Source organism: Schistocerca americana, chromosome 1 (assembly GCF_021461395.2).
Source record: "Schistocerca americana isolate TAMUIC-IGC-003095 chromosome 1, iqSchAmer2.1, whole genome shotgun sequence".
Lineage (NCBI taxonomy): Eukaryota > Metazoa > Arthropoda > Insecta > Orthoptera > Acrididae > Schistocerca > Schistocerca americana.
Window position 1 is genome coordinate 637,045,467 of NC_060119.1, and position 23,001 is coordinate 637,068,467.

Here is a 23,001-nt window from a genome sequence, read left to right on the forward strand (position 1 = left end):
TATGGTGAGTGTGCAATCTCTCACCCAGGTATTGTAAAGTGTTGTAAGCAATTTGACGCCAGATGCATGGATCTCACTGACGAATATCTCGAAGATAAGCCTGCAGTGTCCAGTACCGTTGCAAATGTTAACCATGTGGATGTGATCAATAGAGAGGTCGGTCCATAACACTGCAGGAAATTGCCAGCATGCTGAACATTTCATATGGCAGTGTGCTCTCCATTGTTCACCAGCACCTTAGATATTGTAAACTGTGTGGCATACGGGTCTCAGAACTGCAAGCTGATGTTCACAAGGGACAATGTTTCCAATTGTCGCTGGCATTTTTGGAACAGTGTTCTGTGGAGGGCAACAAGTTTCTGTGGTGAATCATCACAGGAGATGAAACATGGGTCTACTACTTCACCCTCTGAACAATGAGAATATCGATGGAATTGGTGCATACCCATCATCACAATGAAAGAAGGCCAATAGCGACAGTGTTCTTTAACATGGAGGGTGTGGTGCATGTGGAACTTATGCCGAAATGCATGACAGTAAAATATGCTTTGTACTGTGTTTAGGTTGTACACATGGAAGAGGCCTGGAGATACTGGAAGGTTTCAGATCGATTATATAATGGTAAGACAGAGTTTTGGAACCAGGTTTTAAATTGTAAGACATTTGCAGGGACAGATGTGGACACTGACCACAATATATTGATTATGAACTGTAGATTAAAACTGAAGAAAGTGCAAAAAGGTGGGAATTTAAGGAGATGGGACTTGGATAAACTGTCAGAACCAGAGGTTGTAGAGAGTTTCAGGGAGAGCATTAGGGAATGATTGACAAGAATGGGGGAATGAGATATAGTAGAAGAAGAATGGGTAGATTTGAGGGATGAAATAGTGAAGGTAGCAGAGGATCAAGTAGGTAAAAAGATGAGTGCTAGTAGAAGTCCTTGGGTAACAGAATATGTATTGAATTTAATTGATAAAAGGAGAAAATATTAAAATGCAATCAATGAAGCAGGGAAAAACTAATGCAAATGTCTCAAAAATGAGATCGACAGGAAGTGCAAAATGGCTAAGCAGGGATGGCTAGAGGACAAATGTAACGATGTAGAGGCTTATCTCACTAGGGGTAAGATAGATACTGCCTACAGGAAAATTAAAGAGACCTTTAACCGCTTGTATGAATATCAAGAGCTCAAGTGGAAACCCAGTTCTAAGTGAAGAAGGGAAACCAGAAAGGTGGATGGAATATACAGAGGGTCTATACAAGGGCGATGTACTTGAGGACAGAAATAGAAGAGGATGTAGATGAAGATGAAATGGGAGATATGATACTGCGTGAAGAGATTGACAGAACACTGAAAGACCTAAGACGAAACAAGGCCCTGGGAGTAGACAACATTCCATTACAACTACTACTGGCAGCCTTGGGAGAGCCAGCCCTGACAAAACTCTACCATCTGGTGAGCAAGATGCATGAGACAGGTGCAATACCATCAGACATCAAGAAGAATATAATAATTCCAATCCCAAAGAAAGCAGGTGTTGACAGATGTGAAAATTACCGAACTATCAGTTTAATAAGTCACGGCTGCAAAATACTAACGCGAATTCTTTACAGACAAATGGAAAAACTGGTAGAAGACGACCTCAGTGAAGATCAGTTTGGATTCCATAGAAATGTTGGAACACGTGAGGCCATGCTGGCCCTACGACTTATCTTAGAAGATAGATTAAGGAAAGGAAAACCTACGTTTCAAGCGTTTGTAGACTTAGAGAAAGGTCTTGACAATGTTGACTGAAATACTGTCATTCAAATTCTGAACGTGGCAGGGGTCAAATACAGGGAACAAGAGGCTGTTTACAATTTGTATAGAAACCAAATGGCAGTTATAAGAGTCAAGGGGCGTTGAAGGGAAGCAGTGGTTGGGAAGGGAGTGAGGCAGGGTTGTAGCCTATCCCCGATGTTATTCAATCTGTATATTGAGCAAGCAGTAAAGGAAACAAACGAAAAATTCGGAGTAGGAATTAAAATCCATGGAGAAGAAATAAAAACTTTATAATTCTGCCAGAGACAGCAAAGGACCTGGAAGAGCAGTTGAATGGAATGGACAGTGTTTTGAAAGGAGGATATAAGATGAACATCAACAAAAGCAAAACGAGGATAATGGAATGTAGTCGAATTAAATCAAGTGATGCTGAGGGAACTAGATTAGGAAATGAGACACTTAAAGTAGTAGATGAGTTTTGCTATTTGGGGAGCAAAATAACTGATGATGGTCGAAGTAGTGAGGATGTAAAATGTAGACTGGCCATTGCAAGGAAAGCATTTCTGAAGAAGAGAAATTTGTTAACATCGAGTATATATTTAAGTGCCAGGAAGTCTTTTTCTGAAAGTATTTGTATGGAGTGTAGCCATGTATGGAAGTGAAACATGGATGATAAATAGTTTGGACAAGAAGAGAATAGAAGCTTTCGAAATGTGGTGCTACAGAAGAATGCTGAAGATTAGATGGGTAGATCACATAACTAATGAGGAGGTATTGAATAGAATTGGGGAGAAGAGAAATTTGTGGCACAACTTGACTAGAAGATGGGATCGGTTGGTAGGACCTGTTCTGAGGCACCAAGGGATCACCAATTTAGTATTGGAGGGCACTGTGGAGGGTAAAAAATCACAGAGGGAGTCCAAGAGATGAATACGCTAAGCAGATTCAGAAGGATGTATGTTGCAGTAGGTACTGGGAGATGAAGAAGCTTGCACAGGATAGAGTGGCATGGAGAGCTGCGTCAAACCAGTCTCTTGACTGAAGACCACAACAACAACAAAAACTTCCAAATATTGCACAGGTTGTGTATGGCAATTAAAGAAAAACGGCAGGGAAAAATTGAGTGCTGGTGTGATTTTGTTGCATAATAATGCAACACTGCTCTTGGCCCACCAAACATCAGAACAGCTGCAGTGATTCAAGTGGGAGGTATGGCAATGTCCTCCATACAGTCCAGACCTAGCACCAAGCTATTGTCATGTGGTCGGCTAGATGAAAGAGGGTCTCAATGGACAATGATTCTGAACCAATGAGTATGTGAATGTTGCTGTATTCAGATGGTTACATAGTGCTGGGGATGATTACTATGCATCTGCAATCAAAAAGAAATGTTTATATTCTCTTGGTGACTTTGCGGAAAAAGAACTTATGTTGTATGCTGTCATAGCCGTTTTGCCTATGTGTATGTGCTTTAATAAATGGCCGTAAATTTTAAGTGTAATGTACATTTTGATTTGCCCTCTTAATTATAAATTTGGTGCACTTCCACAAACCACCTCCTACAGTAACAGTATCCTGCATCAACAGATGGCAGCACTGTATAGCTTTAGAAAAGGCCAACACTGATGTACATATAAGAAAGCATTTTGTAACTGAACTCATTGCTGCAGAAGGTGAAATATCCAGTTGTATTCACGAAAGGCCAAAGAAGGTATGTGTAGATACTGCAGTGTATTTCAGCACCGTTAGACAATGAGTTTGTGGCTCTAGAGAAGCTGAATGGCAAACACAGTTGGCTAATGCAACACAGGGCTGCTGACCAGCATATCAGCCGAGGTTGTCAGCCATGTAGCAATTGATGAAGTGTATCACTAGTTATCCATTAGTAAAGGCAATGTGACGGCTATTGTTGAAAAACTAGCTTACTCCAAAATTCGTGCATGCTGAGTACCAAAAGACAGGGGAAGTCTTGCCCCATCCATCATGCTGAGCTGACCTTGCACCATCGGACTTCCATCTGTTTGTCTTTCTCTAAGTAGTTCAGTGAGGGCGAAGAAGTTGGGACCTTGAAAATTGTGTGCACCAATGATGGGAAACAAGACCATGGTTTTTACAAGTAGCAGAACAGCCATAACAATGTAAACAGAAACCACATAAACAGCCTTGACATACATTGAAAATGTAGTCGAAGTAACAGGCGAAAAAATAGTTTTAAGTAGTTTCTCACTGTACGTCTTAAACATCTACAGACCGCCAAATGGGTGCATAGAAACATTCATTGAAAACATAGGAGAGCTCTTACATATCATCCTAAGCAAGAACTGTGCTCTTGTACTACTAGGTGACCTAAACATAAACACATTGCAAGACACCCGTGACGGTAGGGAGCTCCTGAACACAATGAAAACATATGGCTTATAAAATGCAATATCCACTCCAACACGTATAACTGCAAACTCCTTTACTCAAATAGGTCACATCTTCACAAATTTAAGGGACTTTCAGTACAAAAGTGAAGATATAGAAATGACCCTATCAGACCATGATGCAGTAAAAATATGACTACCGTATTTACTCGAATCTAAGCCTCACTCGAATCTACGGCGCACCTGAAAAATGAGACTCGAAATCAAGGAAAAAAAAATTCCCGAATCTAAGCCGCACCTGAAATTTGAGACTCGAAATTCAAAGGGAGAGAAAAGTTTTACAACGCACCTCCAAATTGAAACAAAGTTGGTCCATTGTAATATGAGACACAATGTAGGTCGGATGAATGACGATACAGCTACAGTAGTTTGGTTCGAGTCGTAAGCTTAGCAGTTAAGCTTTACCAGGTAGCCATTGCTATGCGTCAGGCGCTCCGTCCGTATTTATACGGCTACCCTTCCTTTTTCGCGTGCTTCCTCTGGTTTGAATTGATTGCATATTTTTCTTTGATCTGATAAGTGCTGTTCTCTTTGTTATAGGTGTTTACGTCACTCTAAGCTGAAAATGCATTATTGTAATGTGTTATGCATTTTTTGTTGCATTCTGATAACAAGTGTTTACGGCCTGTCGCCGCTCGCGGCATCGCTTGCTTTTGTGCGCGCTACCGCCGCTTACAATAAAAAAAAAAAAAAGGAATTGTCTCATTAGCGAAACGATGGCAAGAGACTGCTGTTTGTTGTTACTTACACTGCTGCTTTCTTTGATAAAGATAAACGAGAACCAAATAATAGACTGCGTATGATAGAAGATGTGAACGAGAGTTTAGTGAAAATTTTTCTCCGTTTGAAAATCTTTGCAGACGCCTCTTTAGTACATTACGTTCTGCATAGAAATTAGTCATCTTATATTTAAAAATCTAGTCAGTTGCCGTGCTTCATTTCTGACTGTATCACTATTCGGCGTAAGAATAATACGAATATAAACATGACATGATATGTATATTCTTTCGCGTTTGCTGTTGTCTCACTCTAGTTTCGTAATTTATTAGGCAGACAGGATTTAAATGAGATAGCAGCAAACACGAAAGAATACATGGCAAAATGTTTACATTCGAATTATTCTTATGGTGAAGAGGATACTGCATGTGATTCACAATTCATAAAAGTTCCTATTAGCAACCATCACTTGTCACAGGTAGGAAAAAATTCAGAACATAGAGTTGGCTATATTGACAAACATCCCAAACAGTCTAACCAGTCTCGGGGCGTAGAAAAAAGCTCGTCTTCCACCTTTTTTTAAATTTATTTACTGACGCAGAGGTTCTGGCGCCAGTATTTATCTTTGTGCCTGCAAAGCATGCCTGTGTAGCGCTACATATATTCGACGGCAGAAGTTAAATGTGGCGGCACCTACCAACATTTTTCAGAACTTCCTCTTACTTTGCTCTCGATTCTAAGCCGCAGGCGTTTTTTTTGGATTACAAAAACCGGAAAAAGAGTGCGGCTTAGATTCGAGTAAATACGGTAAATCATATCACCACAAATGAAAACAAACAAAAAAATGGGAAAAAAGAAACTTAAATGAACAAAACTTAACAGCCCTTAGGATAAAACTTGAAAAAGAAAGATGGGAAAAACTGGAAAAATACTCTCCATCAGTGGATCATAAAGTGACTCATTTTATTGACACACTTCCCTATCATCTCAATAATGCCCAGTAATAAAAACTAAAGCCAAAACCACAAATAAAAACAAAAATGTATAACAAAAGGCATTTTGGTCTCTAGGAACAAGATAAAATGATGCACAGAATATATAAAACTAGCATTGATGAAAACTTTAGAGTACTTCAGAAAATATAGAAGAATGTATGCAAAAGTACTGCAAGCAGCCAAACGACTAGAAGCAAAAAAAGTACATCAATAGTGCTGATAATAAAAGCAAGGCTTGGTGGTCTATTATAAATACAAATTGCAAAAGCTCCAACTCATAGGAAAACAGCAAAATACAGTTCATGATCAGCAAAAAAACTATAACTGAACACAATAAAATCATAAATCTCTTCACTGACTATTTTACCACAGCATGCCAAAAACTGAAAGAAAAAAAAAACAATAAAAAACACAATAACACCTGGAAAACATTTGTTAATACCCAGGGATAAACAATGGCATTTTTGGCAGTGACAGAAGAAGTAACACTAGAGATAATAAAAAACCTGAAACAAACAAAGTCATGTGGTATTGATGGAATATCAAGTATAGAAATTAAACACTGTATGCAGGAACTCAAGAAACCTCTTACACAACTAATCAATTCATTATTCCTGGAAGGAACTTTTCCAAAGTGCTTAAAGACAGCACTGATTAAAACCAATGCGTAAAAAGGGGAATGAAAACAATCCAGAAAATTAGAGGCCTATAGCTCTTTTACCAGTCATATCAAAAATATTTGAATGACCTTATGCACAGAGACTTGTTACTTTTTTGATGAAATATGAAATAATCAACAAGAATCAGTTTGGCTTCCAGAAAGATAAATGCACCATAGATGCAGTAATAGATCTCATCGAAAATGTCATAACAAACCTGGACTCTAAAAATAAATGTGTAGGAGTATTTATGGATCTAATAAAGGCACTCGACTCTGTAGACCACAAAACTTTAGTAGAAATATTAGGAGTATATGGCATAAGAGGAAATGCAGGAGACTGGAGTCTCTCATACCTGACAAATAGGAGCCAATATACTGAAATTACAAAAACCACTGGTGAAAAAAATAAGATCTAAAGAAAGAATTTTACATTACTCTGTAATGCAATAAATTATATTTTTGTTAAACAATAGACAGTAAAAACTATGTATCTGTCAGTGCATGGAATGAAAATATATCTTGATCCATACAATGTACTTTGTCAAAGGATAAATAAATAAATAAAACAGTGATTTTTACTACACTGGTATACATGCTCTCATTTCAAGGTGAAAAAATAAATCTATGAACAAAGACGATTATGATATTGAAAAGACAAATTAATTGTGACTGTCATAGATATTATCCTGTATAAGACATTTACTTTTGGGGGGGGGGGGGGGGGGCATGAATTACTTTCTGAACCTCATACCTATATTACATTAAAAGTCTTTCACTATCAGAATAAGTAATCTTGCCCCTGCTCTCATACTTAACAACTGCTCCCATATTTCAATAAAACTATGTACAAGATCCTCCTCCCTCCCCCCCTCTCTCTCTCCCCCTCCCTCCCTTCCTCCCTCCTCTCCTTTTCCTGAACTGTTGTTTTAATAACTTTATCACATTATTTTATTAATGCTTCTCAATACATTGCCCTTCCTTCCTTTTTGTTTGTTCTTGTATGTCCAGACACCTCACCTCCCCCCAAAAAGTTAAAAATCGTTTTTATTGGCTTAGTTGTTATTGTTTGTACATATGATCAGCTTCCCCCAGCTTCTGTTTGTCTGCCGTTATTGGTTGTACTTGGGGAATACATGGGTAACTGAAGCTATAGGATTAGTATATACGTCAGCATAAGTACTGTCTGCTTGTTTGACCAATAAAATTCAGGTTTCCCTAAATTAATTTAGCAAACTGCCCCAATATTTCCTTTGAACCGGCCATAGACAGATTCCTTCCTCCTCACTGTTGTCTGACATAGCTAATACTGTGTCTCTCTATGAATGCACATCTAAATATGTCCAACAGTTTTTTGTTTTTCATTGTAACTGAAATAATTCCAAATGTGATAGGGCAATAAGTATGAAATCATTACAAAAATTTCATAGTGTAATTTATAGCGAACTATTATTACTCACTAACTTTCTACTATTGTCAGACGGCAAACAAAAATGTCTTCAGTACTGGCAGAAATACCACATTTTCTAACAATAATAAGCAAGTCCTTAGAAAATTAGTTTTAATGTGGCGGATGCCCAAATACTTTGTCATATTTCTTAATATATTTACCAACCACATCATTTCTACTTTGCAGGCTACCAGCAGTCCTTCCTCAGTCACTCGTGAGCAGTTAGCTGTAGCACTTGCTTCTTGCTTGACTGCTGTAGCGGATTTCTCAGAATTTTGTTTTCCTCTGATATTTGAGAAGTTGGAGTCTACTCGGAAAGAAGCAAAGCTGGATTGCTTCTATTTACTTGTAAGTTTAAGAGAAGTATTAAACATTAAATGATTTGTATGTTGTATTAACAGTGTAGTTGAATGCAGTTATTTAAAATGAAAACATTAATTACAGACCTATCAAAGAACACTTTTGTTTCATTAAGCTTTATTCCAAAGTTGGTAGCTTTTAAAACTCAGACTCCTTTCCTTATCGTTAGTGATACGGAATAATAATTTACTTGCATGAGGAGCATGTAACACAGGTGTTTTTAACATACGTAATAAGTGAGTGTAAAAATTACAGATAGCAACTGGGTCAATCCACATGAAGTGGCCCAGTAGTGGTTGCTTGACCATTTTTAAATATTTTAATTTTTTATATGTGTTCGCCCTATATTTTAGAAGTTCAAAACAGTTTTTTAAAATAATTTATCTTCCATCTTTACTGGATGGCGACCAATTTTATTTGTGGGTGCGCGACGATTTTTCAGTCTGGAGACATTAGCGAAAATTTGTGTATCTCTGCACTGGGTTAAGTTAATTGCAATTGCAATTCAGATGATTGTTTTTGAAAAGTGTCCTCTGCAACATTGTCTGTTACACAAAATACCATAAATTAAAAAATAACCAGTAACATGACCTCCAAAATTTGGTATCCAGATTTTCAAAAATCCACTTTTTAGGCCCAAAAATAACAAACAAGGAGTGATTTATGAGAGTTTTTTTTCCTATAGTTGTTGTTGTTGTTGTCTTCAGTCCTGAGACTGGTTTGATGCAGCTCTCCATGCTACTCTATCCTGTGCAAGCTTCTTCATCTCCCAGTACTTACTGCAACCTACATCCTTCTGAATCTGCTTAGTGTATTCATCTCTTGGTCTCCCTCTACGATTTTTACCCTCCACGCTGCCCTCCAATCCTAAATTTGTTATCCATTGATCCCTCAGAACATGTCCTACCAACCGGTCCCTTCTTCTTGTCGAGTTGTGCCACAAACTCCTCTTCTCCCCAATTCTATTCAATACCTCCTCATTAGTTATGTGATCTACCCATCTAATCTTCAGCATTCTTCTGTAGCACCACATTTCGAAAGCTTCTATTCTGTTCTTGTCCAAACTATTTATCTACCATGTTTCACTTCCATACATGGCTACACTCCATACAAATACTTTCAGAAACGACTTCCTGACACTTAAATCTATGCTCGATGTTAACAAATTTATCTTCTTCAGAAACGCTTTTCTTGCCATTGCCAGTCTACATTTTATATCTTCTCTACTTTGATCATCATCAGTTATTTTGCTTCCCAAATAGCAAAACTCCTTTACTACTTTAAATGTCTCATTTCCTAATCTAATTCCCTCAGCATCACCCGACTTAATTCGACTACATTCCATTATCCTCGTTTTGCTTTTGTTGATGTTCATCTTATATCCTCCTTTCAAGACACTGTCCATTCCGTTCAACTGCTCTTCCAAGTCCTTTGCTGTCTCTGACAGAATTACAATGTCATCGGCGAACCGTAATGTTTTTATTTCTTCTCCATGAACTTTAATACCTACTCCGAATTTTTCGTTTGTTTCCTTTACTGCTTGCTCAATATACGGATTGAATAACATCGGGGACAGGCTACAACCCTGCCTCACTCCCATCCCAACCGCTGCTTCCCTTTCATGCCCCTCGACTCTTACAATTGCCATCTGGTTTCTGTACAAATTGTAAATAGCCTTTCGCTCCCTGTATTTTACCCCTGCCACCTTTAGAATTTGAAAGAGAGTATTCCAGTCAACATTGTCAAAAGCTTTCTCTAAGTCTACAAATGCTAGAAATGTAGGTTTGCCTTTCCCTAATCTATTTTCTAAGATAAGTCGTAGGGTCAGTATTGCCTCACGTGTTCCAACATTTCTGCGGAATCCAAACTGATCTTCGCCGAGGTCGGCTTCTACCAGTTTTTCCATTCGTCTGTAAAGAATTCGCGTTAGTATTTTGCAGCTGTGACTTATTAAACTGATAGTTCGGTAATTTTCACATCTGTCAACACCTGCTTTCTTTGGGATTGCAATTATTATATTCTTCTTGAAGTCTGAGGGTATTTCGCCTGTCTCATACATCTTGTTCACCAGATGATAGAGTTTTGTCAGGACTGGCTCTCCCAAGGCCGTCAGTAGTTCCAATGGAATGTTGTCTACTCCCGGGGCCTTGTTTCGACTCAGGTCTTTCAGTGCTCTGTCAAACTCTTCACGCAGTATCGTATCTCCCATTTCATCTTCATCTACATCCTCTTTCATTTCCATAATATTGTCCTCAAGAACATTGCCCCTGTATAGACCCTCTATATACCCCTTCCACCTTTCTGCTTTCCCTTCTTTGCTTAGAACTGGGTTTCCATCTGAGCTCTTGATATTCATGCAAGTGGTTCTCTTTTCTCCAAAGGTCTCTTTAATTTTCCTGTAGGCAGTATCTATCTTACACCTAGTGAGATAAGCCTCTACATCCTTACATTTGTCTTCTAGTCATCCCTGCTTAGCCATTTTGCACTTCCTGTCGATCTCATTTTTGAGACGTTTGTATTCCTTTTTGCCTGCTTCATTTACTGCGTTTTTATATTTTCTCCTTTCATCAATTAAATGCAATATTTCTTCTGTTACCCAAGGATTTCTACTAGCCTTCATCTTTTTACCTACTTGATCCTCTGCTGCCTTCACCACTTCATCCCTCAGAGCTACCCATTCTTCTTCTACTGTATTTCTTACTCCCCATTCCTGTCAATTGTTCCCTTATACTCTCCCTGAAACTCTGTACAACCACTGGTTTAGTCAGTTTATCCAAGTCCCATCTCCTTAAATTCCCACCTTTTTGCAGTTTCTTCAGTTTTAATCTACAGTTCATAACCGATAGATTGTGGTCAGAGTCCACATCTGCTCCGGGAAATGTCCTACAATTTAAAACCTGGTTCCTAAATCTCTGTCTTACAATTATATAATCTATCTGATACCTTCTAGTATCTCCAGGATTCTTCCATGTATACAACCTTCTCTTATGATTCTTGAACCAAGTGTCAACGATGATTAAGTTATGCTCTGTGAAAAATTCTACCAGGCGGCTTCGTTTTTCATTTCTCTCCCCCAATCCATATTCACCCACTATGTTTCATTCTCTCCCTTTTCCTACTCTCGAATTCCAGTCACCCATGACTATTAAATTTTCGTCTCCCTTCACTAGCTGAATAATTTCTTTTATCTCATCATACGTTTCATCAATTTCTTCATCATCTGCAGACCTAGTTGGCATATAAACTTGTATTACTGTAGGAAGCGTGGGCTTCATGTCTATCTTGGCCACAATAATGCGTTCACTATGCTGTTTGTAGTAGCTTACCCGCACTCCAATGTTTTTGTTGATTATTAAACCTACTCCTGCATTACCCCTATTTGATTTTGTATTTATAACCCTGTATTCACCTGACCAAAAGTCTTGTTCCTCCTGCCACTGAACTTCACTAATTTCCACTAAATCTAACTTCATCCAACCATTTCCCTTTTTAAATTTTCTAACCTACCTGCCCGATTAAGGGATTTGACGTTCCATGCTCCGATCCGTAGAACGCCAGTTTTCTTTCCCCTGATAACGACGTCCTCTTGAGTAGTCCTCGCCTGGAGATCCGAATGGGGGACTATTTTACCTCCAGAATATTTTACCCAAGAGGATGCCATCATCATTTAACCATACAGTAAAGCTGCATGCCTGCGGGGAAAAATTACGGCTGTAGTTTCCCCTTGCTTTCAGCTGTTCACAGTACCATCACAGCAAGGCCATTTTGGTTATTGCTACACGGTCAGATCAGTCAATCATCCAGACTGTTGCCCCTGGAACTACTGGAAAGGCTGCTGCCCCTCTTCAGGAACCACACGTTTGTCTGGCCTGTCAACAGATACCCCTCCGTTGTGGTTGCACCTACGGTACGGCCATCTGTATCGCTGAGGCACGCAAGCCTCCCCACTAACGGCAAGGTCCATGGTTCATGGGGGTTAGGTATCATAAAATACTAGCCTCACATAAAGCAAGAACAGTTACAAACATTTCCTTAATTTATTATGAATTTTTGAAATTTCAAAATTTTCATTTTTTGTAGTGATCTTATGTGGGAATGAATATAAAAATATGATTTTTGCGCAGTTTGTACACCTATATGATAGCAACGTACTGTATTGATATCTGACTGTGAACAAAGATATAAATTTTTGAAAATGAGGAAATAATTCACATTAGTCTATAACTGATATTATGGCTGTTGCCTATTTAAATGGTTTATTGTTTCATTGTAATAAAATTTGATTGTGATATATATTTAGTTAACACTATCACCCAATAATCATTTAGTTTATTTATTTTTAATAATGCAATATTAAACAATAGGAGCTTTCACTTGTGTTCTATGGTAATAAAAATGCTCATTTACATTTAGGTTTATCGTCAGTAAAGAAGTACATGATTGCTGGGTGTGGCATTGTAGAAATAAATTATTGCTGTGTGTGGCATTGTTGTAGTCAGTCTGTTCTGAAACCTCTGTTAGAGTGGATGTACATACTTCATCGAGAGTGCAGAATGTGTTGTGTGCTTTGTTCTGTGTGTAATTTGTAATTAATTTTGAGAGGTGAACTGCAATGCAATAACATGGATGAACAGTGCTCTGTTGGACATATAGCAAGTGAAGTGTGTCACAAAACAGTTTCAAAAAACTTGAAAAATGGCAATGACTTTGAAGTTAAACGAACTCTGTTTAAATTTTGAGTAAGTTCTTCTGTAACATCAGTGTGTGAGTATCATGAGAAGAAATATATTCTGAAGTACAACCATATTTTTGGAAGAAAGTGCTGTGATCCAATTAAAAGTTCATAAAAAGCCTATTACTAAAGATTTGAGGGAGATAAAACTTGAACATGTGTCCTTAGTATGTGAGAGTGGAACAGCTTCCCAAATGAAATATAATGTGATTCCTGGAAATTCCCTGTACCCAAATTGTTACTCAAAAATATTTGTTGTGAATTTAGAACCAGAATCATGAAACCTTGTTAATAACATTTATATTCTTAATGAGGAAGCTATTAGCATATTGGATTGTGCTTGTTCTAAGTTAGACGTATCTTCTGCTTCGAAAATAATAAAATTAAATAGCAGTAAAAAATAAGCAGCTATTGAAAATAAGGTACAACAAATTTCAGACAAAATTAGAAAAGACTTGGAATCATGCTTTAATAATACAGATACAAACATTATTTCTATAGAAGAAGAAAACCTACCACCACCATTTTCTGACACTGAGTATTTGAACTTAATAGAGAAATTAAAAATGAAATGTTCAGTGACATCTAAAGAGGAAAAAGTTAAAATTTTAAGTTGTCTCCCTGACTCATGGCCAAGTAGTTCATGAAATCAATGTTTCTCATTGTTTGGTTAAATTAACCCAAGAATTAGTGAAAGAGCAAAGCATCCTTCCAGTTTTAGGAAAGAAGAAAGGAGTAGGCATAAGTGAAGAAACAATTAAAAAGATCCATCAGTTTTTTGAAGATGATGAAAACAGTAGAATGTACCCAGGTTGCAAACATTGCAAAAGAGTTGTTATAAATGGAGTTAAAGTAACAAAGCAGAAACGACTAGTGCTGTCAAGTTTAAATGAACTTTATGTAGCTTTCAAAAATTCTCATCCTGAATGCAAAATTGGAAGGTCAAATTTTTGTGACCTCCGCCCTTGGTATCTTGACTCCTGTATATATTACACATCCTTAACATGAGAAACAAAAATGTTCTGTTAACTGAATATGCTGTTGTTTAACTGATATCTTATTTGCATTGTATCTTTTATTTATGTAAGATATATTTCAACAATCTGACACATCCATATCATAAATATATTACTCATCCTTTACATGTGAAACACAATTTTCTGTTAATTGATTGTGCTGCTGTTTAGTTGATTTTTATTTACATTGTATCTTTTTATTGTATTTATACAAGTTATATTTGAATTATGTAGCATCTGACATGTTCCATATCCTTGCGATTCACTCACTACCAGGATCTATGGAACACGAAATGAAATAAAAATAAATAAAAGTGGTGTATTTTGGCTGGATCCTCAGGGACACACTCCGTATGTGTTTCTTTATATCATCAAAATGTCAAACTGATGATTGCGGGTGCAAAACTCAGTGATTCTTAACTACAAAGAGTTACTAGATTTAATGGTCTGTGACACTAACAGTTATGAGTGCATGATGAGTTTGTGTAATAAATGCCCTGGTAAGGAAACTGTTATTGAATTGTTTCATGGATATGATGAGGAAATGCCAGACAGTATTACCTTCAAGCAGTGGGTCACAACTAACAGGACAGAAATGATGACAGTGGTTAAATCTCAGGAAGAGTACTTGGAATCTTTAATTGATAACTTACAAAAACTCAAAAGTCACCACTGTTTCTAAAATCCAAAGTAAGTTTTTGAAGGACAAAAAAGCACAACTTCATGAAACTGAATTCATAGTGCTACCTGATTTTGCAGTAAATTTTACATTTGTGATTCAGGGTGCAATACAAGGGTACCACTGGGTCAATGACCAGGCAACAGTGTATCCATTTATTCTTTACTTTAAAAATGAGAAAGATGAAGTTTGCAGTTCTCCAATTTGCATTCTAAGCGACTACTAGTAGCACAACACTTTGGCTGTACATGTGTTTCAAAAGTATGTAATAAATACATAAAAGAAAATTTTACCAAGGTTGAGAAGCTGATATACCTTTCAGATGGAAGTGGTAGTCAGTATAAGAACAAAAAGAATTTTTCAAATCTGTGCAACCACAAAGTAGACTTTGGGTTGGAGGCTGAATGGCACTTTTTTTGCATCTTGCCATGGCAAAAATGTGTGTGATGGAGTAGGAGGTATAACAAAACGTGAAGTAAGTAAAGCCAGCCTACAAAAACCAACCACAGATCAAATTCTCACAGTACAGGACATGTATGTCTTTTGCAAGGATAACATTAAAGGCATTAACTATTTTCTCATCAAGAAAGAAGAAGTGGTTCTGCATATGAAAACAACACTTCAAGCCAGATTTGAAAGCTGTATAGCAATAAAAGGAACAAGACGCTTCCACAAATTCCTTGGCATTGCAGAAAACTTAATTCAATGCTATGTAACATCAGAAACTGAAATTTGAGGATCATTGTGTCAGTAATATTACATCTCTCGTACACCGCTGTCTTTCACACTGAATGACATAGTGGCTTGTGTGTATGATGGACATTGGTGGCTTGCAGAGATTGAAAGAATAAGTTTGAAAAACAGTGATGTTTTTGTACATTTTTCCACCCTGCTGGCCCAAGAACATAAATCAAGAAATCTACTAGTGACAAAGTTTGGATACCAATGAAAAATGTTTTAAGGAAACTTTCAGTGCTTGAACTTACCACAGCAACTGGGAGGTCTTATTCTATATCACAGAAGCTGTCTGAAAAATGTGTTCTTAACATTCACCACCAGGTTTAGGAACAGTCGCATCTCGAAGGATGTTATTGAAAACATTTATTTTAAGTATGTCATAATAATATAAATGTTAATTTCAGTGACGTTTCCACTTTTTGTATATAATTCAGTGCCTTACTTCAATATTAAGGCAACATCCATAAGATCAGTTGTAGAGTAATGTGAATTATCTCCTCATTTTCAAAAATTCGTATCTTTGTTCACAGTCAGATGTCAATGTTGAAATTTTTACAGTACGTTGCTATCATATAGGTGTATAAACTGTGCAAAAATCATATTTTTATATTCAGTCCCACCTGAGATAACAAACCCCAAACTTTACAAAATATGAAAATTTTCAAATTTCAGAAATTCATAAAAAAATTAAGGAAACATTTGTAAGTGTTCTTGCTTTATATGAGGCTAGTATTTTATGATATCTAACTGTAGGAAAAAAATAGACTCTCATAAATCACTCCTTGTTTGTTATTTTTGGGCCTAAAAAGAGGATTTTTGAAAATTTGGATACCAAACTTTGGAGGTCATATTGACTGGTTGTTTTTTAATTTAGGGTATTTTGTGTAATAGACAATGTTGCAGAGGACACTTTTCTAAAAACAATCATGTCAATTGCAATGTTGTAACTTAACCCAGTGCAGAGATATTCATATTTTTGCTAACGTCTCTAAACTGAAACATCGTCACATGCTTACAAACGAAAATGGCCGCTATTCAGTAAAGGTGATATGTAAATTTTTTTTTTTTAAAACTGTTTTGAACTTCTCATTTATAGGGTAATCACACATAAAAAAATTAAAATATTTAAAAATGGTCAAGCAACCAACTTAATTTTTATTGGACCATTTCATTTGGATTGACCCAACTGAAGAACGACACGTAAAGTTCTTATCAGTATAATATTTTATCAAGGAAAGAATACACATAGTTCCCTTACTGAAACTGGTAAGTTTATTTGCTTTGGTAAGTTTATTTCCTAGACAAAGTGACAGGGTCTCCCCAGCAGGCTCGCCACTCCTTTTTGCAGCATTTTTTCCCTTCTGTGCTGCATGTCTACCCTCTTGCTATTCTTTTTCCCTTCCCTTGGGGAACATGTCTGGGGTATTATTGGGAATGTTCAGTATTGTCTGTTGCTGACGTAAGAACAGTCTCACCATTGTTTATTGCTCCCTTTTCTATTCTTTGTTTCCCTTCTCCTCTCGTTCCTCCACTTCAGTGTTTGACGTTCTCTTTTCCTTATTCCTCTCTGTGTGCTCCTGAAGGCCAGCCCAAGCGATTGACGCATAACAGGTGACTGGGTAATGCGTAATTCCCAGTCCAGGGTCGACAGGTAGGGTTTTACATGTATCCCCTGGTACAGGCCAGGCCCAGGGAGGGGTGATTGCCTTAACTGCAACCTTACCATATTGCTGATTGGTCCCTCTGTCAGGTGTTCAGGAAGTGTGACCTGAGGTGTGAACCATCACCTAAGGTGTGCGCCCCCATATGAAGGGGACCCCCAATTGGAAGGAGCGCGCCATTGGAGACACTGGTAATCGTGGGGGATATTCTCGCAAAGAGTCAATCATCTTCACAATCAACATCTACGGAACGTAAACCTAATAAGGCTAATGATTCAAAGACTCTTCTCGCTGCACCACAGTTCCTCTTGGTCTCAAGTACTGAAGACACCTGTAAACCCATTTATTATTCAGAAATGTGTTGATGCAATTGCCAGCCCTGTAAAATCCTGCTCTCGTTTACGGAATGGCACTTTGCTTTTGGAGACTACTTCTGATTCTCATTCACAACAACTGCGTGCCGCCTCGCTTCTCCACGGTTGCCCTGTTCGTGTCGAGACCATTGAACTTTGAATTCTTCCCATGGTGTTATTTACACTAGGCTGCTCAACAGTCTAACCGAGGCCGAAATACAATCTTACCTCTCTGATCAGAGTGTCATTGCTGTCCATCGTGTCATGAAAAAGGTAGATTCCTCCTCCATCGTGTCATGAAAAAGGTAGATTCCTCCTTAGTGCCCACCTGTACTCTTTTTCTCACTTTTGATAGAGTGGTGCTTCTGTCAAAGATCAAAGCAGGCTATGGAATTATCACAGTGCAACTGTACATTCTGAACGCTATGCGCTGGCACCAGTCATCATTTCAACCACACTAGAACATCTCGTCGACACCCAGCAAAATGTGTAACCTGTGGTAAGGATGCACACGAGGGCGATTGTCCGCCTCCTTCTCCCCACTGTATGAACTGCAATGGTGGCCATGCCGCCGCCTCTCGGGATTGTCCTGTGTATCTTGATAAGCGGGCTGTCCAAGAGATTCAGATATAGGAAAATGTGCCTTACCCATTTGCTCACAAGTTATTGGCTAGTTGCAAACCGTGTATCCTCCTGTCTGGCACCTATAGTTCTGTTCTTGTTACCCCTCACCCCATGAAGGACTTGGCCACGCAGACGTGTGACCTCCAGTTCAGCCCTTGAGGTTGTGAAATTACCCAGTGTCTAGGTAGCATTGCCATCCCCCTGTCCAGCTATGCAACAAGCCATCAAACTCTTGCCTCAAGGGATGACACCACCAGCTACACAACTGGTAGGTCGTAAAGGACAAAAGGAGTACTTCCGTGAAGACTTCCTATATCCCTCCATCCGAACAACACCCGAGTCTTCCTCTAACTGGAAAGGCTCGAAGAAGTCCACCAACGGCAAACAGTATTCTCCGTCGTTGACTGGAAGATCCTCTTTGTTGGTGTCACCACGTGGTACTTTAGCCCGGCCAGCCTCCATGTCGCCAGTGCGCTCCCCCAACCATTTCTCAGAATTGGACTCAACCGTCTGACTGCACAAGAAAGCAGGTTCTTCTGCAGACTCCATGGATCTGTGCCCTGTAGTAGTGACTCTTCACAGGCTGTCACTCAACAGCTGCTGAGTCGACACCTTTACATCTCTTCCTCATCATGACTCTCCTCCAATGGAACGTTCACAGACTTTGGTCCCACAAAGAGGATTTACGGCTGCTTTTAGCATCACAGTGTCCCTCTGTACTCTGCTTTCAGGAAACAAAATTGTGCCCTCCTGACTGCTTTGAGCTTACACATTCCTTACTTGTTCGTTTTGACCTTGCCCCTGAGGTCAGCATTCCATCTCATGGGGGCGTCGTGCTGTTCATACGGAATGACATTCATAGTCAACTCATCTCTCTGACTACCCATCTTCAAGCTGTTGCAGTTCACCTTTTCCTTCCCCACCTGACGTTTTCCCTCTACCATTTATGTCCCTCTGTCGTTCTATGTCACCAGAACAGACTCCCTTCAGCTTATTGGGCAGCTATCTCCTCCATTTTTGCTACTCGGTGACCTTAATGTGCATCATCGCCTTTGGGGTTCTCCCAGGACCTGTCAGAGAGGTGCCCTCTTGGCTGACCTTCTTTACCTCTTCTGTCTTAATACTGGAGCACCCACTTGCCTTTCCAACTCCTGGTACACCTATTTCCATTTGGACCTATCCTTCTGCATTGCCCAGTTTGCCCATCGTCTTAAGTGGTCCATCCTTTCTGACACCTACTCGAGCAATCATTTCTCGTGTGCTGTCCATTTGCTGACTCCTACCCCATCTGCGTGCACACCCAAATGGCAGCTTACTAAGGCTGACTGGCAGCGTTACTTCTCCCTGGCGACCAACAAAGAACAAGAGTTCCCCAGTTGTTATGACCGTGTGGAATATCTCACAAACGTTATCCTTACTGCTGCAGAATGTTCCATTTCTCGCACTTTCCCTTTACCAAATCATGTCCCAGTCCCTTGATGGATTGAGGCATGCCATGACGCAATTTGGGCACGGAGACGTGCTCTCCGCAATTTTTAACTGTCATACTACGATGGCAAACTGCATTCATTACTGCAGTGTCGTTGGGTTCTTTGGGATAGCAAAAGAGGTAACTGGATTTCATTCACTAGTTCTTAATTCCACCCCTTCCTCCGTCGTGTGGGCCAACCTCCGACGGCTCTCTGGGATCAAGATCCATTCCCCAATTTCTGGCCCGACAGTAGCAGTCGATGTTATTGTGGACCCTATTGCTACCTCTAACACCTTGGGCCACCATTTTGCAGACATTTCGAGCTCTTCCCATATCACCCTGCCTTCCTCCATCGGAAACAAGCAGAGGAGGCTTCGGCGATACCCTTCTCTTCTCCAAATTGTGAGTGCCGTAATGCCATGTTTACTATGAGGGAGCTGGATTATGCTCTCATCCTTTCTCTTGCAGGCAAGCACTTTCTGGTTAACATGTACAACCACATCTGGGCAGACCACACATTTCCCGGACTTTGACGTGAAGCCACCGTCATACCCATACCTAAGCCTGGTAAGGACAGAAACCTTCCTTCTAGCTCCTGCCCCATCTCTCTCACCAGCTGTATTTGCAAGGCAATGAAACGTATGATTCATGCCCAGCTGGTATGGTGGCTCGAGTCTCGCAATTTACTGGCGAATGCACAGTGCGGATTTCAAGTGCAGCATTCTGTAGTTGACCATCTCATTACTTTGTCCACCCATTTCATGAATGGTGTTTTGCAGAAATCCCAGATTGTGGCCATGTTTTTCAATTTGGAGAAGGCCTATGACAACTGCTGGATAACTGGTATTCTCCATACTCTACACATGGGGCTTGTATGTCCGCCTGCCCTGTTTCCTTCAGGAATTTTCAAAAGACCGAGTTTTCAAGGTGTGTGTGGATTCTGCCTTCTTGGACACCTTTATCAAGGAAAACAGTGTGCCTCAGGGTTCCATCCTGATCATTGTCCTCTTTGCTATCACCATTAGCCCTATAATGGCCTGTCTCCCACTGGGCATCTCCTGCTACCTTTTTGTTGACAATTTTGCCGTCTATTGCAGTTCTCCATGGACCTGTCTCACTGAGCAGCATTTTCAGAGATGTCTTGATCATCTTTACTCCTGGTGCATCGACAATGGCTTTCGCTTTTCCGCTGACAAAACTGTCTGTATGAATTTCTGGCAATGCACTTGTTTGCTCACACCATCTTTACGTCTTGGGCCTGTTGCCCTTCCATTCATTGAAACTACAAAATACCTGGGGCTCATGCTCCATAGGAAACACTCTTGGTCCTCCCATGTGTCTTACCTGACAGCCCGCTGTATGCAGTTTCTCAATGTCCTACATGTCCTCAGTGATACTTCCTGGGATCCCGATCGAACCACCTCCTCCATTTGTACCGGTCCCTTGTCCGTTTGAAACTCAACTATGGGTGCTTTGTTTATGCATGTGCACGTCCATCTGTCTTACACCGTCTCAACACTATCCACCATGGCGGCATCCGTTTGGCCACTGGCGTCTTTTACACTAGCCCGGTTGAGAGTCTGTATGCTGAAGCTGCTCAACTACCACTGCACTACTGCCGCGACTTTCTCCTCAGCAGGTATGCATTCTGTCTCTCTGCCATGAGTGACCACTGATCCTGTGGCTCCTTCTTTGATGATTCCTTTGATCGCTAGTATGGGGCACATCCCTCTTCTCTGTTACCTCCTGGAGTCCGCTTTCAGCACTTGCTACGGTGGCTTAACTTCACACTACCTGCAACTTTCTTGGTGGATGTGACCCTTCACCACTTCGGCTTCGTGAAGTGGCCCATGTTAACCTTGGCCTTCTTTCACTCTCTAAGGACACTACTTCAGTCTCGTTCTATTGCCTTCAGTTTCATGACGTTCACATGGAACTTCGCAATAATACCTTTGTATACACTGATGGCTCTCAGACTGACCTTGGGGTTGGGTGTGCCTTGGTCACTGGCACCAGTGTCTTTTGATATCGGCTTCTGGCTCACTGCTCAGTATTTACAGCCGAGCTCTTCGCCCTGTATCAGGCCATGGAGTACATCTGGTGACACAGACTTTACAATTGTGGCCTCTGCTCAGATTCACTCAGCACCCTTCAAAGTCTACATGCGCTGTACACTGCCCATCCCTTAGTGGAGCAGGTTCAGAAAAACTATCGCTTGCTCTCTCTTGGTGGAGCCAGTGTGATGTTTCTGTGGGTTCCTAGTCATGTTGGTCTATAAGGAAAGAGGCTGCTGACACTGCTGCCAAGGCTGCAGTCCTTGTACCTCAGCCTGCTAGTTCCTGTATTCCTTCCAATGATCACTGTGTTGCCGTCTGTCAGGAGGTGGTGTCTCAATGGTCCTCTCTTCACTTGAATAAGCTCTGGCTTATTAAGCCCCTCCCAATGGCTTGGCTGACCTCCTCTTGGCCCTCCCACCACCGGGAGGTCATTTCAACTAGGCTGCATATTGGGCACTGCCTTTTGTAGCCATCATCATTTGCTAAGTGGTGCTACCCCACCACTTTGAACACATTGCGCCCAAGCTTTAACTGTGTGCCACTTCCGGATGGAATGCCCATTTTTTTAACCGTTTACGTTCCCGTTTGGGTTTGCCATCTGAGTTGTCAGCCATTTAAGCAAATGTGGGCTGTCGACCGCATTTTACTTTTAATCCGCCAAAGCAATATGGCAAAGATCATTTAATTTTTAGTTTGGGCCTCTGTCTCTGTATGCTGTCTTTTTTAGCCCTTTCTTCATGTGCCTCTTTTAGCTGTCTTCTCGTATGTCAACTGAGACTGACACACAGTCATTTTTTAACTCCTCTCTATCTTCATGTTCTATAGTTTTGACTTGGGCGCATATGACCCCATTTGAGTTTTGCGCCATAGAGCAAAACAAAACCAAACCAAAGTGACAGGGTAGTTAAACTGAAGATCATATTAATGCTGCTAAGAAATTAATAATCAAGGATAGTGTCAGTTCACCTGAAATGAATGTATTATGTAATTGCTCAGTGTAAGCAAGAACCATGCACAGTAGGAGAAAAGAAAGCTACTCACTTGCAGTCGTGTTACTTATCTAGGCCACAAATATTTTACCTGCTCAGATGCAAGATATGTGTCAGTATACCTTCCAAACATTATGGTCTGTTGGTGTGATTATTATATAAATTCACAAATGCAAATGTTATTTGGATATCGAATAGACTAGAAGTACAGTGGAAACCTTTTATCGGTGTCTGAGAGATAGAAGAATGGTAAAAGTTAGCAGGTTTTGGAAAACGAGGGACATAGTGAACTTCAGTATGCAAAATGAGAGAG

General features: G+C 39.8%; 1 protein-coding gene across 1 annotated transcript in view; it reads left to right on the top strand.

Moving 5' to 3' along the window:
* LOC124607514 (MMS19 nucleotide excision repair protein homolog) overlaps positions 1-23,001 on the top strand; it is a 231,856-nt gene that overhangs the window by 55,828 nt on the left and 153,027 nt on the right. Inside the window, exon 5 of the mRNA XM_047139908.1 lies at positions 8,195-8,356. Coding sequence (XP_046995864.1) covers positions 8,195-8,356 — 162 coding nt within the window. The remainder of the gene's footprint in view (positions 1-8,194; positions 8,357-23,001) is intronic.